Source organism: Terrapene carolina, unplaced genomic scaffold (assembly GCF_002925995.2).
Source record: "Terrapene carolina triunguis isolate 2854851 unplaced genomic scaffold, T_m_triunguis-2.0 Scaffold171, whole genome shotgun sequence".
Lineage (NCBI taxonomy): Eukaryota > Metazoa > Chordata > Testudines > Emydidae > Terrapene > Terrapene triunguis.
In genome coordinates, this window is record NW_020664522.1 from 3,925,782 (window position 1) to 3,942,235 (window position 16,454).

The window sequence follows — 16,454 nt, forward strand, 5'->3', positions numbered from 1 at the left end:
ATAGAGAAGAAGATAAGTTGATAGAAGACAGATTTATGGAAGTAGCATAATGAGTTCCCAGCAGGTGGCACTGTGGTATGAAATTGCTCCTGCACATACGTTTGGAAAGTGTCTTACTGCTTATAGTGGAAGGCAATTTCTGCTATCATTTTCCTTCGCTGCCGGTATGCTTGGTCAGAGAATCCCTGTGACAAAAGGGAACAGAGAACAAGTGTTTAAGTTAGTTAACATTTCATACAGGAAAGTTTTCTCATTTCCCGCACCACCACACACACACTTAATATAGGCCCAATGGTGAGGGAGATATACACACCCACACATTAACAGCTAGCAACTGCCCCTCATTACAACAGAGGCCCCTCCTTTCATACCCATAGGTAACTCCATTCCCCATCTCAAAGTGAGAGCTTTGTATTCTCCTTCTAGGTGGAGGAATTGGGCCCTGCCCCAATCCAGTGTATGTCCTGTCTATTCATTTTCTGAGAAGCCAGGTCCATCAAGCCAAACACAAGACATCTCTACTCCATCTCTGGGAAACCAATTCTGAAACAGAACCAGTTAAAATTTAGGCTGGATAGCCATGAAAATTTCCTCAGAAGTGAGATCTTTTGGACTGAGGAATAATCTCCTTAGGAATGTAGTAGAAGCCCCATCTCTTGATCAAACTAGACTAGACAAAGCACTGAGGAATACAGTATCCTGCAAGAACTAAACCTGTACTGGCTACAGGGCGATAGACAAAGTGGGATTACAGGTAGAGCTAGGCCAGAAATGGTTTTCCCATCCTAGGAAAATGGTTGACGTTTTAAAAAGCTTTCCTTTCCCAATTTGGATGAAAAGTCAGAATCTCAAAAATATTCATGACCCTGACTATCCCACGAAAGTTTTGGTTCAAGTCTATCAAAACAGTTCCTTTTGATTTTGATCTTTTTGTATTTTAACATTTTTTTTAAATGAAAAATTAGTCCAAATGGACCCTTTCCTGAAAACAGTTATGGTTTTGCAGAATCAACATTTTCTGATGGAAAAACATTTTGTCAAAAAATTCCCAACCAGTTCCAATCACCGGTGCTTTCCATTTCCCTGTTTCTGTTGGAAGACACGAGGCTGGAAAGTGAGAATATGTCTGAACACACCAACTCACCGGATGATCCAAATCCAAGTCTGGGTCAAACTTGGTGACCAAGTGGTGACACTTGTCCAGTTCAGAGATTTTTCTTGGAAACCAGTAAACTGTAAAGAGAAATAAGACCATAGAAGTGAATGTTGAGCTAAGTATATCTCATGCCAAGTGGAGGAGATAAGGTCATAGCTCACACATGACCTGATGTGGCACATGCATAAACAATTCCAAATGATTTAATTGCACATGACACCACTGTGCTTCAATGGCTATGCTCCATGACTGCCCATGATCCCTTCCTATGGTACATCTATCCCACAGCCAGACATAATAAAGTGACCTCCATCACATGAGCAAACATGACTTCCCTTTCAACCTCCCAGCACAATGACATTTTCTGATACTAGGAAACCACTAGGAAAAAATGTGGCTTTCACTCATAGCAGCTTCACCCTCCCCAGGGTAAAATAATATATGATCACTGTAAGACACCTAGGATCCTGCATGACCCCCACACACCTCTCACCGCTTCTGTTGATGAAGCTTAGGTACATCAAGGATTAGGTGGTAAGGGAACAAATCCATTTTACCAGCCTTCCCAGGCTTGTATATACATAGGGAACCATCATCCAATGACTTGGACCAGGCTATTCACCTGCATCGCTAGGTCAGAGAGAGATGATGCAGCACTGATCAGCTAACACTGAAGGGACGGAATTACAAGGAATGCAGGGAGATAATAATGGCCCCAGATTAGCAGGGTGATACCCAGGACCCCAGGCACATGATCTTCGGATGCCAGGTATAGTAAGGAAAGCCCACATGACTGATCACTTTCCCATCATCCCCATCTTCTGCTCTCCTTTCTGTTTGTATCTGTTGGGCACATTTAGCCAGAGTTGTTCCCTATCTAGCCCAAATATTGCCTCAGCCTTTATATCATGTTTAAATCACTTGCCAATTCTTGGAGTGCTGGCATCTCGCCAGGAAAAAATTAAAGCTCTTATTGACTTTTTCTGATGAACCTCCACCCTTACCCTTACCACCCACCTAATGGCTGCTCCAGGAATCAAAATGGGAGGAAGAGAGAAATCCTCTGACCTTAGTGATGTATCAAAGTAGAATTCTTGCTCAACTAACATTCATGTTACTAATCCGTAGAGACAAGCAATTGGTCACTGGTGTCTCACTGGTGTAGAAAGAGCACCCTCCAAACACATGTGGGGTTACTGACACATGGGTAGAAAGGTCAGAAATGTAAAACAGACAACTGGCTAGAATAAGCAGGGTGGAAGCTGTACAGTACTAGGTATTGGGCATTACATTTCTAATCCTGTTGCTATTTGGACCTGGAAGAAGGAATCTGACACTTCTTGAAAGGGGAGAAGGTGAGAGAGAAAAGATGGGATCTGAGGAGCTTGCTGGGAGGAGTAGTCTAGTCTAGTCTAGTCTATTCAGATTCCTGGCATGTGAGTGCTGAAATCCCCGTGCCACAGTTTCTAAAGTTCAATCTTTATGTTAGACTTGGGGGGAAAAAAAACAGCTGCAAGTTCCTTACACTTGTCTTCCTTAGTGCTCCTCACATCTTCTGACACCCTTCTGATGGAGCTCATGAGAGTGCTGACATCGGAGCTATGGACTTCACACCGTACAAAATATTCCAGCTCAGTGGTCCCTGCCCGAGGTTTCCTGCTGGGCCTTGTCTCCAGGTGGTGAATTTTAGCTTCAAATGTCTTTAGAGGGTGGAAGAGGGGAAAGATATAATATAAAAATACAGGCTCTGATAACATTGCATTGCAAACTTTCCAACGGGTGAAATTAAAGTGGAGAAAGTCCAGAAACACAAACTCTTTCCAGGATGTCTGCAGGGTAGGAGCATGGGTATTTCTGATCCTGAGCTAGGAACGCCTGAAATCAGAACAGGACACTTTCCTGTTAATTCCATCCCTTTCGTATACTGTAACGTGAGTAGGTTGAAATTCTATGACTGAAACATTTTCCCATTACAAAATGCCACTAAATCATAATGGACATTTTCTGCAAGATTAAACCACATTTTGTAATGTCAAAAATTTTGCGCAAGAAAATGTGAACCATGGTGACATATTTTTCAATTCTTCAATTGGGAAAATCAAAATGAGAAATTATTTTGAAACAAAATGTCTCATTTTGAAATGGTGATTTGAAAAAATTTTGCTTCAATTTAAAATGTCAAAAATTAGCATTTCCTACTTGAAATTTTCAGAATTTTTTAAATAACTTTTTCTCTATTTTGGCTTTTCACTCTGACTCGGGTAAAAAGTAATTTCTAAATGGCGGCATTTCCTGTACATGGAATATTGCCCTCCTCAAACTGTTCTAATTGTTATCGAAGTGATGAGGCACCAGCTCTCAGCTCAGAGTGTGCAAACAAATGGCTGCAATTTGTTGTAGTTGCAGAACCTTATTACTTATGTTGAACAGCTGCAGTACACACAAGGAAGTGACATTCCACCAATACACTTAATATCTCTCAAATGCCTATTATGGGTGTGGATTTCAGCCACTATTACCCCAAAGGAAGCAAAATGCGAAGTGAGGAGCTAGCTTTCATCTACCAGGCAGTGTCAGTCCTGTGCACTGGCCAAGGTGCTGAAATAAAGACAGTGAAGAAACTGTCAATGCTATACATCATTTATGAGTCGTCTTTTCTCTCTGAAGGAGCTACAGGATCAAACACGCAGAGTTGCTCTCTCTTTCCAACACACAGACAGTTTTTCATGCATTACACCCATCTCCTCTGAATTCCTTAAGGATCTTATACCACAGCTACTATATCTCAGTCAAGGAAATTCCTTCACAGACTCTTGTCAAAAAAGCTATCGGCATCTCTAAAAAATAATATTAAGATCCACCACCTCTGTCCTTTCTCACCAGCCATATGAACCAGCAGGTCTGCATGCTACTTCCCCTGTCTTCCCATCCCCTCTTAGCCTGGAAGCAATATTCTCACTCTAATCTCCAGCATGTTAACAGGTTGTGATACTGCTTGGCCATTGGGCTGGCTCACAGAGCATTGTGATTGGTTTAGCTTCCCTTCCAATACCTTGACTCCTGATACATGGTAGAACTAATAAGTAACTTCCTTCAGCTCCATTTGGAATTAATTACTAGACACTTATGAAATCATAAATAACTGGAAAGGTTCCTCCTTTGTCTCCTGTTATCTTTATTACGCAACAAAGGGAAGGCAGCAGCATCATGGGAGATCAGCCAGTGTTCATGCTGCCATTGGAACATCTTGCTTCTTGAGAAGAATTGGAACTTGGCCTCATGCCCTACCCTCCAATCTCAGTGACAGAGCTAGGTGTGCTGCTGGGAACATCTTTTAGTGTATTGGAGAATCCCAAAGCACCCACTATGAGATCCCCAACAACAGGTATCAACTGGCATAACTCCATTGAAGCTAAATGGAACTAAGATGAGTTACACTAGGTGCGGATCTGTCCCATCATTCTAATTCTTTTATTAAACATGAAAGAGAGACCCCAAAAGTCAGACATCTTAATAGAGTTTAACTAGCTTATAAATTAGTCTGTTTCTCACTAGCAGCACTCGAGTGGCCCATTTTCTCTGCTGTCTCCAGACTAACTGAATGCAGGTGCAAGCTAGACTTTTAACTCAAGCTATCACATTTTTTTGCTTATTCCCCAGGCATTTGGCTATAGGAAAACAGGCTTCATTTTAGCACATGAACTGAAATGATTGATTTAGATGGAATAAAGGAACCCAAAGAGTTAAAGGTGTTAACATGACCCTGGAACTCTCCAACATTAAACAGTTTAAAACAGTTTGGTATACAGAGACCTCACCATGACAAACACTTTATTAATTTTAAAAAACATTTTATTAAAGATACAGAAAAGAAAGAGAAAGAGGTAAACCATCAGAAATTTTAAGTGTTAAGTAAGGCTTTTATTCTAACATTCATTGTTCCGTTTCCCTTTAGAAGTAGGGAGTCTTTAGAAGGGGGAAAAAAAGCCTTCTGTGACAGTCGTTTAGATGCTATTATAGGTGGCAATATCTGTCCTTCTGAGGAAAAGAGCAGAAGTTGGTTGGGCTCTAGCTGTTATTGCTTCGGTTGTCAAAGTCTGATCCTGCTTCCTTTCAGACATAACAAAATGAACACAAGTAAAAGGGGGGGAGAAAAAAGAACAGCAAAGATAGAAAATGCAGCTTCTATCTCTGGTGTTTAATCTTACTTGTGTCCTCTCTGAGTTTTAAAAAAAAACAAAAAACAAAAAACAAGCACAGCACATGGTCTTATTAGCCACTTCAAGACCCGGGAAACTTATACCAACATCTGGCTGTCCAAGGCATTGCTTTTAGCTGCCTTTCTGATCACAGGCTTACAGCAGTGGCACAAAAAAGACCAAGTTGGACCAGCTAAACCAGTCTCTGATTAGACAGAAGGAAAAAGGAGGGAAAAATAGATATGCCTATGTCCCACTCCATGACAAAATCTGGAAGCAGATGGGGTGGCTCTGGGGAGGCTGGTGCCATGAGCAAGATTTCACCTCTAGGTCACAGGATTGAGTCAAGCCTCAGGTTGGTAACAACTGAGAGTTAATCTGATTGCTGTTGAATGACCTATGTGAAATGGGTTTGGTGGCCTCAGTCCTGGGGACAGATGTTGATGTCATCAAGCTCACTTCCACAACTGGCATCTCAGTGGGGAATGACGACTGAAATTATATCAGTCCTAGAGGTGGTCCCTCCAGCTAGGGCAAAGGGAAAGGATAGAGGCATGCTATGGGAAGCTTGCTCTGCAGCTGCCTATGCTGTACCTGAGCACTGCTTGGTCTTCAGGGATATCAATTTGGCATCTTTCACCAACACTTAATTCACTCAGAGATAAAGAGTGGAGAAGGGGGATTGGCCCTTTGCATCCACAGGAGGGTTCTGACTGCTTCCTGGATATTTTCCCTGGTACATGGAAATCTGGCCCTTGCAAACCCATTTCTCTGGGTGATGACCCAGTCTTTTCCGAATCTCTGAGTTCTTCAGTAGAGGAAAGGGTGTGATTTTTAGTTAATCAGAGGCAGAACAAGAAGAAGGAACGGAGGCAATGTCATGGATAAATTCAATTTAGGACCATGTTTTTAAATGTACCTACCCACCTCTCTATTACATTGTCCCCCAATAATCAATACCTTAGCATTAATCTGACAGCTCTGATTGCATTACCTATGTGTTGGCTGCATGCAACGCATACAGCAGAGTGAAACCAGCCTCCCTGCAGCCTGTTTCATGATGAGGCAAATGTCATTACACCCGTCTGTTTTCATATCTTGTACCTGCATTGCCAGAGGGATCTGAGAAATGAATCTTCCCCTGTTGTAACTTGACACGCTTGTGGCTTTTTTAAAAAAAAACCTTCTCTATGTCAAGCTGAGAGAGCGCTTCCGCTGAGAGAGCTCCTCATGCAGTGAGTAAATTGCCCCAAGAGGAATCAGGTGCCATTTGAATAAAAGCCACCCTGAGTTCTTGCTGGACTTTTTAAATTGTTCTCTGCTGCCTTGGAATATATTTTATACATAAACACACACACACACACAGTGTAAAATAAATATCACCCACATCTACTAAGTGCAGGACCCTGTAAAATTCACGGGATGAGAATCACTTTGCATTTCATACCAGAGAAGTAGTAAATTGCATTTGAAATCTGTTGTTGATGCGCTTCTGAGCCTTTTCTGACAGCCGCAAACTTCCTGGAAAGAGACAGCAACTGTGACCAAGACCAGCAGGGCTCTCAAATGCTTGCCTTATGGAGCACTTCTGGTCCACTGATCCCACTGCAAAGGCAATATGCTACAGGAACGCAGTGTTAAATACTGTAAATTGGTACATTTCTATCCTGCTTCCACCCATCCTTTCACAAGAGATACAAGGCCACTTGCAGTCCTTAAAGATCCCAAGCGGCTTTCCATAAGATTAGAGGAGGTGTCCTGATCAAATTTCAGTGTGGGTAATTACAACTAAACTCCCCCCTCACACATACACACAAATTCAACTGAATATTTTTTCTTTTCTACCTGTCCTCAGCTGTTTTGCAGTGTTGCTGTGTATTGGTCAGGTTTCACCCCCAGAAGTGGCTGCATTTCACTGGGGACTAAGGTGTTACGCACACACATACATGCACATACGACAGAATTCTCCTCTCATTCACACCACAGAAGACGATGGAATTAAACCAATATAAATGAAGAGACTCAGGCTCATGATTTGTAATCTGCTTTTGAAAATTTCTGCATGAAAAGTACTATATAAATTCAAGTCATTATCTTTGACGACTGGCTAAATAAGCAGCACTTACCTAGGTGAGCTTCTATCCATGGTACCAATATCATAGATAATGCTACTTTTGACTGGGAAAGCCCAATTATTTATCATCTCCCTATGCAATTGTATACAGTGGTAAGAAATGCTTCTTGTCACGGGCATATTCAGGATGCAGTAATGAAGGAAATCAATGCAACTTTTGAAAGTTTATGGACCAAACTCATCCCTGGGATAAGTAAGTATCATTGACATTAATGGGCACTATGCTGATTTATGTCTATGCTGAAGCTGGTCCAGTCACTTTGGCTGAAGTTCAGTGGGGATATGATTCAGAGATGGGCAGAGCCTTGAGCAAGGGGGTGACTGAGGCTATGTGAGGGAGCTGCATGGTTCATCTGCAATCTGTCCAAACTCTGCAGTCTCTGAAGTGTTTCAGGGATTGCCATAAAGGTGGACAACAGTGCAGAGTGCGGGTCATTAGAGGGCACCATGAGAATCAGAGGTGAATACAAATCCACAGTTTAGTTGTGCTGGGTACTGGCTCACTCTGGGCAATGTTCAAGCAAAGGCAATTCCAGAGCCTGGAATTACAACCACAGCATTGTCAGGCAAGGGGTCTGTCTCATTCGTATTGGTCTCCCTGGGAAAGAGTGTGATAGAGACACCAGTAAATGAATAGAGTGTACTACTTAAGTTAATGTAACCATCAATATTTGAATTCATCCAGTTAAGCCCCGAAGAATTAAATCAATAATTCATACTAGGGAGGCTTTAAACTAGACCCTTATCCAATTGAATTTTGGTGAGTTGGCAATGTTCCCCCATGCTACAGTAACAGACCTTCCACCCACATCAAATGCAGTTTTCATTGAGTGCAGTACAGGAGGTTAGCCACTCACCTCAAACACTTTAAGTGCATGGGATAGCGATGAAGTCTTCGCTCCCTTAAGCATGAAGAAAAGGTTCAACATGGCCTTCCCATCCTTCTCCTCAAAGACAATTGTTTCTGTGGACTCTGCAGCATCAGTGGCGGCTGCTGCTGCAGCAGCTTCTCTCTCCTTCCTGGCATCTTCGATGAGGCTCTGCCGTCTACCAATGAACCGTGGAGACTGGAAGGAGAGCAGAGTTAAAAAGCAGCAATCTTCTCCTTAAGACAACCGAGGAACAATGGGACTCCCACCACCTGATCCCCATTGTAACATTCCTTGAAGGACTAGCAGAGCAACTAGAGCAATCTGGCTCTGCAAACCTCAGTCTGGGTCCACGTTCTTTTCAAGGTTCTGAATTTGGCAGTAAGTGTAGTCAGGTACTGGAACTGTTCCACTGCAAAACATGATCCAAATAATTCAGGTGGCAGAGTAGTCATAGACATTTTTGTAAGTATGGCCTGATCTCTTGCCCATTGATGTCAATGGAAAGTCGCCCATTGACTGATTCAAGCCCCTAGTGAGTCACTCCTTTTCTTCTGGATGCAGATTGAGGCAAGTCACCTTTGCAGTTCAGATTCCCCAGTTTAGACTCCGTACCATAGCTAACCAAAAGAGTGTATTTCTTGTATTACTAAGGTTGAGCCTGGATTTTTGCTATGGGCACTATGGATTCTATTGTTTTCGTGTGTTGTTTCATGATAAAGAAGCTTCTTCTAGAGCTTTGAGACACACTGATTTAAACCCTGGCCTCTACTGGAGGCAGGAGTCCGGATCTCACAAGTGCCTACTTCAAGGAGCTGACTACCTTCAACTCGCATTGGTTTCAATGGGAATCACAGGTTCCCAATGCCTTACTGGGTTAGTCCTCTCATGCTGTGGTAGGTTCCAGTGCAGAGCGAATATGCCAACCCAACCACCTTTTACTTATGATCCTTTTATTCACTGCCACCAAAAACAGATCTTGGGCCCCATTCTCTGTTGATGTAATTGGGCTAGATCCATTTACACCAGTAGAGAAATTGATCTATCTGTTTTGTGTGTGTGTGTCTTATGCGCATTCCCAAACACTGAGGCAGGGGTATGTCTGTGGAGGTTTTGGGCCTGCAAATAGCATCTTTTATAGGCTCCCTTGGGTTTTTTGTTTTTTTTTAACACCACTCTTATCAGAGATAATAGTTTCAAATCCATCTGAAATGGCCCTAAACTGGATTATAAGAGAGCGAGATGGTCCATCTGTAAACTCCCACCAAGCCTGTGTCTACTAGTCATTATGGGATCATACATTCATGATGTTTTGTTTGGTCTGACCAGAAATGCTGTAAATCCATCCCAGCCATGACTAGTCAGACTGGCCTCAGCACACTGCTGGTAATATACCTCCTTCCCAGGGCAAGACTTAGCAACAGAGTACGAATAGGCTAAGCAATAAAATAAAACCAAACTGAATCTTCACCCCACATTTGAAATTCTCTTTATTTCTGAGCTCCCTGATTGCAGGGAAGAGTAGAAGAAGAAAAGTTATTTCAGCTATTCTGGCCAGGCTGGAAACAGGAAGCATTGTGAGCTCCTGAGAAAACCTGTTCCCAGCCCAAGTTTGCAGGCATAACAGGTTTGTCTAGTTCAGATAAGATGGTGACAATAACCCAAACTTTTGGGTGCTTTTCCAAATGGAAACTTTTATTTGTATGACCGTAGCACATAGAGGCTCCAACTCAGCTCAGGACCCAATTTAGCTAGACATTTTACAAGCACAGTAAGAAAGTCCCTACCCTAAAAAAGCTTCCAATCTAGATGGACAAGGCAGACAAAGATTGGGAGAAGTGAAATATTATCCCCATTTTAGAGATCCGGAACTGAGGCACAGCGAGCTTAAGTAGCTTGCCCAAGTTTGCACAGGAAATCTGTCACAGAGCAAGAACTGAAGCCAGTTCTTCTGAGTCCCAATTCAGGACCTCAAACACAAGCCCTTCTTTCCTCTTGTATTGAAAAATCTCTGAACTTTTTGAGGTTTGCCCACCCATAGTTCTCCAGATGTGTTGAATATGCCAACAGGAGGACTAGTAAAGATTAGTCCTGCGTACAATAAACAGTCACTGAATATTTTGCTCCCCTACAGATGGGTATATGTGAGCTTCCTTAGGTGGGTGGTAATACACTAAAGTCTGGTTTTAAAGCTTTATAAAATCTCTCACTTCCTTTTTCTCCCCACCTACTCAAGTGCCTTCATTTAATTAGTAGAGCTAGGTGCAAACCTCACTCACCTGTTGAAAAAAGAGTTCTTAACAAATTTGAAAGCATTTACCTTCCATTTGTTTTCATAATAGAGAAATTTTCTCTCTCATTGATAATTTGTGTTTTTTCCTTCAAAAAAATTGAACATTTTCTACATCACAATCGGAAGTTTTCAAAATAAAAAAAACCCTTTAAACTGTCAAAAGAATCCTACCATATAACTCATCCTAACCACTCCCCCAAACCTGATGATGAATGATGACAACTGAGCCTGACAAAAAGAAGACATGACTTATGAAGAAACACAAAGAAGACTAACACCAAGAGACTAAAACCCAGATGGCTACATTTTTCAGTTAATTTCCATTGAAAATATTTCAAAAATGTCCATAACTCTCCCAAAAGGTTTTGGGGGGAAATTAAAAAAAAAAAATCTTGCAAAATTTAAACCAGCTCTACCATTTAGCCTTTTTTGTATTTTTAATTTCCTCCACTTACCCAGGTGTATTTTCTTTTAAAATCATGCATGCATCTTTTATGCAGCCAGTCTCAAAGCTTTCCTCTCACATTTTAAACACATTCCTCTGATGAAGTGGGTATTCACCCACGAAAGCTTATGCTCCAATATGTCTGTTAGTCTATAAGGTGCCACAGGACTCTTTGTTGCTTTTTACAGATCCAGACTAACACAGCTACCCCTCTGATATTTTAAACACAAGCACTTATATAATTTTCTGTGCTGCATATTTTTATACATCAACCCATGCACCTACCCCCAGTACTTTTTATTATAGATTCCCTTATATGATGATATTTGAAGCTCGTCACACGTTTGTTCCTTGCAGTATAAACACGTTTGAACAAATCATCACAGGTTATCTGCATGATCAGGTCCTCAATGGGTATGGAGGACTGGGTATGTGTTCATGTCCAAACAGAAAACTCATCTAACAAATATATTACGTCTCAATTGAAGAAAGCATCCCCATTTTGGAAGCAGTTAAGCACCGGTTTAAATCCCATCAGAAGTGTTTAAAGTTAATCAAATTAATTTAAACTTCCCACGATAGATGGAACAAACACCCCTGTGCAACACCCACCATCTGTAACAAATCACCTCCTCAATGGTCCAAGTCAAGCAATGCTTTAACAAAAAGCTGCATCTTGCCCTGTTCCCTGAAGTTCAACAAACTTTAGCTTTGGCTGAGTAGAGAAAAAGAGAAAGAAGGAAAGAACCACACATGAGAGATATAAATCACAGAGTCTAATGGACAACTGGAAAGGGCTCTGAAAGCATGATCATGTGTTGTATGAAAATCAGACTAGAATAAGCAGATCAGATCATTGATAAACATCCACTTGACACAAGTTGCTTCCATTCGGTGAGTTATGCTGGCGTTCAGTCCCCAACATAATCAGACATTGACACTGCAGCTTTGCTAAAACTTATTACATGACACCTCCTCCTCTGCATGATTAAGGCTGGCTTCACGGATGTGCAGCAGACTGCACTGGATCGAAAGGGAATCCGTTTTGTTTCCCTTCCTCCTCTACATCTGGCTACTAGAAAGAACTGTAGAATCATCCTAGCAGCTGGCAGGCAGTCACCTGAACGTTCACCTAGTATGTCTGGGTAAGTTAACAAGATACTAGATTTTGTTTGGAAGGGTCTGGGGGAGGTAATATTTGCCTGCTATCTCCATGGCTTACTCTATTCCGTCTGTTTGCTAGCTTTCCATCACACTGGTCTCTCTCTCTTTACCCTCCTCTTTGCTATTTTTTTAGATTGTTATTTACTCCCAAAGAGGTTAAGTTGTGACTCAATACAGTTGCAGAGGGTTTTCATTACCAATTGCAAATTAGATACACACAAACAAAATTGATTCCTCTTTCCACACTGACTGTTCTCCCAGTAATGCTTGTTTTTTTTAGAAGTCATTGTTGAAAGGTGTGTTTTGAATCAGCTTGCAGATTAGTTCATCTCGTGTATTTTAGAATTCTTACTACAGTAAAAACATTTCTTTTGTTCTGTTAAGCATCAGGTTGCTTATTCTGGACTAGATTGTGAATCCATGATTGACATTTTGTGGTACTTTACTCCTCCAACAGCCCCTTTGAAATTGTGGCAACTCAGCGGGATGACTTGGTGTGAGTAAAGATGCCAGAGTATGGCCTTCTGAGTTTGAGTAACCACAGCAACTTAGCTTTCTCCCTGCTTATAATTTTCAAGAATCTAGGAAACAGAGAGGATTTTACTTGTTAAGAACATTTACTGTAGCCTAGCATACTGATCTATATTGTGTCATTATTTCCTTTTGCCAGTATAGCTTATTTTGTTCAGAAACTGATATAAACAATACTAGCAAAAGCACTTTTTTGCTGGTATAAGCTGCATCTCCTGTAAGAGAGTTTGACGGTACAGTTATATCGTCAAACCCTTTTTAGTGTAGACAAGGCTTAGATCCTCAATGCTTTGAGACAAGCACTGTCTTTTCGTTCTGTTTTTGTACAGCGCCAAGCACAGTAGGGTCCTGTTGCATGATCATCATCATAATAAAGGAAATGCAACAGCTCCTTTAGAACAGAGTGCGTATGTGGGACAGGGAACAGATCACTGACAGGATGTTAAAAAACTGAAACAAGATGACAGCTTGTCCCAGACACACAGGTCCAGATTTTTAAAACTATATAGATGTTGCTGCGGTCAGCATCACAACACCTAAATGATTTAGGAATCTAAATCTCACTTTCAAAAGGGATTTAGGCACATAGGAGTCTAAATCCATTAGTTGTCTCTGAGAGTGTGTTGGGGGAGGGATAGCTCAGTGGTTTGAGCATTGACTTGCTAAACCCAGGGTTGTGAGTTCAATCCTTGAAGGGGGCTACTTAGGGATCTGGAGCAAAATCAGTACTTGGTCCTGCTAGTGAAGGCAGGGGGCTGGACTTGATGACCTTTCAAGGTCCCTTCCAGTTCTAGGAGATAGGATATCTCCATTAATTAAAATTATTATTATTTAGACTCTTAAGTGCCTAAATCCCTTTTGAAAAAGAGATTTAGATGCCTAAATCAGTTAGATGTTGCGATGCTAAGCACAGCAACATCGAAATAGCTTTAAAAATCTGGGCCCACTCAATAAATAGCAAAAATGCAGGGGCAGAGCCTCAGTTGATATAAATCTGATTAATGAATAATGGGAATGTGGAAACCTTCTGCTAAAGGTGCAGTAAAAAGGATAAACTGAAAAAGAAAAGACAGTCTTAAATGTGCATTTCAGATTTGCCATCTGTTATTAAAGCTTAACAATTTCGTTCTGAGCTTTTCCAAGTCCCTTTCCCTTCGAAGGCAACGGTGTTTTGAAATAACTTGAAGTCTGATATAAGCTTCTCAGTGCTGAAAATGGAGTGAAAAAGGTGTGTGTGTGGGGGAGGGGTCTATCATAATCCAGGAGCAGCAGCTTTGGCAAAACAGTACTTAAAGTGCTCCCCTCAGCAGTCCGGCTCAATTTTTAAATTAGCCATTTGGGCGGAGGGAGAGAGTCACTAAAAGGGACAAAAGGAGACAATCTAACACAATTTCATTGTTAGCTTTTCTATGCTCTCTTCCCAGGGTGCCATGAAGGAGACAGTATTGCTATCACTAATACACCTGATAAACAAGACCATTCAATGTCACGTTTGTCATTTAAAGACTAAATACCCACATGAATTGTATTACAGCACCAAATAAACGCCCCTTCATTGTCAGCTCCTGCTGTGACCATAGACAGAGGGGTGTTCTTCTAAGCATTCATTTGACTGGCAATCTGGAAAGTGCCAGTGTTCTAAGAGTTCACTACTACGCCAGCCAAAGCACTCTTTTGCTGGTACAAGTTGCATCTCTACTAAAAGGGTTCTAAGAGTTAACTACCTTGTAGTTCCCTATGTGCCAGTTGGAAAATGCCAAAGTGAGATGTGGAAACTCCCATGGTTTTCTATGATTGTGTATTACAGAAATCATGCTTACCTCTTCATTTCCTAACTCTCCTTCCTTTCTTTCCTAGCATGCTACAGTGTCTAGGAAACTTTTTTGTTGTTTGCACAGTAGTTGATTTTACAAAATACATAGCATTGCATAGAGCAGAGGCAAGAGTGGGTCAGCAAAGTACCGAGAGCAGAGAATGGAAAGCTCCATCCCCTGCAAATAACATATCAGAAGTCAAATCCAGTTTTACACACAATATTAAACAACAATTATGTATTGGATAGATGACCTCATCTCTCTTTCTTTTCTTTCCATGTCAAATATCGGTGATTCTAGAAATGTCTTTTCTATCCATGTCTAATATATGTGGTTCTGGAAAGTGGTAGGAAAGAGGGGAGCTTTAATTTGGGGGGTGAAGTTTATGTGGGGAAGCTCTCATGTGACTCGGCTAGGGAAAAGATGGTACAGTCACTGCTAGGAAAAGCCAAGGGATATTAAAACACATATATACTCTACGGTATAGACAAACTCTAAACTTATCTGAAATCCAGATTTTCAATACGTACTCTTTGCACCCAGTAAGATCCATTTTAAAAAAAACTTTACAATCTCCTACCTACTGGTATTTGGGACAAACTATAGAAGGCACTAAATTGAGTTTGCCAAATGCAGGTGCTAATCAAAGCTATCACTTGAGATCCTATAGTGCCCTAACTGTGGGGCATTTGGAAGTTGTTCCATACAGTTGATTGCCCACTGTAACAGTCAGCCATCTAGCAGAGGGGGAGACTACCACGAAAAGGGACAAACTATGCATTCAAGGTTTGATCTTACAGGATGCTGCATGCCTTATCGTCTCATTGGCTATAATGTCTCCTAGAGACATCAGTTGGCGCTAGATGACAAAACTGTTTTTAACTAAAATGCCCTGCATGGCCCTAGTGCCAGGCCAACTGAATCAGTGTATCTGAAACTCACCTGGATTCAAATTTTAAAGGTAGTTTAAGACTCAGCATGAACTATTATTTTCCCCTCATTTATAGTTATATTGCATGCGGGGTCCTAAATCTCTGTGGGTGGAAGCAGACCCTGCAGTAATTACATAGTAACAGTTAGCAAGTTTGCCTGAATTCCCACCACCTTGTAGCTTCACTGGAAAAAAGACAGACATGCGTTTTCATTCAATTGGCAAAGAAGAATGCTCTTTGGCTTAGTGCCGTGAAATTAATAAAATCCTAGAGAGTGTTTAGATTTTCAAAGTGCATTTTTACCCTGGGGATTCCTTGTTAGTCTTGTTTTCGCTCTATTAGTTATTCCAGTTTAAGAGGGCGGTTTTATTATATTATTAGTTAGGATTATTTGTTTTCTAATATTTATATTTATTGTATATTAGTTTGTGCACATGAATTATTTAGGCTGGATTTTATTTATGATTTGCCTACTCTGAGTGCCTAGATGCCTGGGTGCAGTGATGCTTTAGAAATAAAGTTATCATTCTGTTAGTCCATCTAGCTATAGTTGCAGTCCCTTGTGCAGCTTTAGCCATTCTGGAGATTACTGGGGGGTGGTGGTGGGGTGGGAGGGTTCTTACCATGATGGCCTCGGCTTGCTTGGAGTCCAGCTCTGACACCGCCCTGCGGAAGCCTTTGGCTGAAGAAGTGGAGGAGTTGGGGGTTGGCATCCTTGCTGTCGTACTGGCTCTGCTCTCAGCTTTGCCTCTCCTTGCCAGGCTTTTATAGGGCAGGTCTGACGTCAAAGACCCTTTCACATCCCCCCCTCCCCTTCCCCACCTCCCTCCCTTTAGCCTGAGGGGGAGAGAAGAGGAGGAGGAGGGGATGTGGAGGAGAAAAACGCTTCTGTCCCATTAAATCTAATTGCTACAAAG

The 16,454-nt window shown here is 41.5% G+C and overlaps 1 protein-coding gene across 1 annotated transcript in view; it reads right to left on the minus strand.

Moving 5' to 3' along the window:
* TH (tyrosine hydroxylase) overlaps positions 1-16,250 on the minus strand; it is a 30,964-nt gene extending 14,714 nt beyond the window's left edge. Inside the window, exons 1-5 of the mRNA XM_024208882.2 lie at positions 16,161-16,250; positions 8,347-8,556; positions 2,682-2,856; positions 1,145-1,233; positions 118-185 (exon numbers count right to left, since the gene is read on the minus strand). Coding sequence (XP_024064650.2) covers positions 118-185; positions 1,145-1,233; positions 2,682-2,856; positions 8,347-8,556; positions 16,161-16,250 — 632 coding nt within the window. The remainder of the gene's footprint in view (positions 1-117; positions 186-1,144; positions 1,234-2,681; positions 2,857-8,346; positions 8,557-16,160) is intronic.
* Positions 16,251-16,454: the final 204 nt, after the last annotated feature.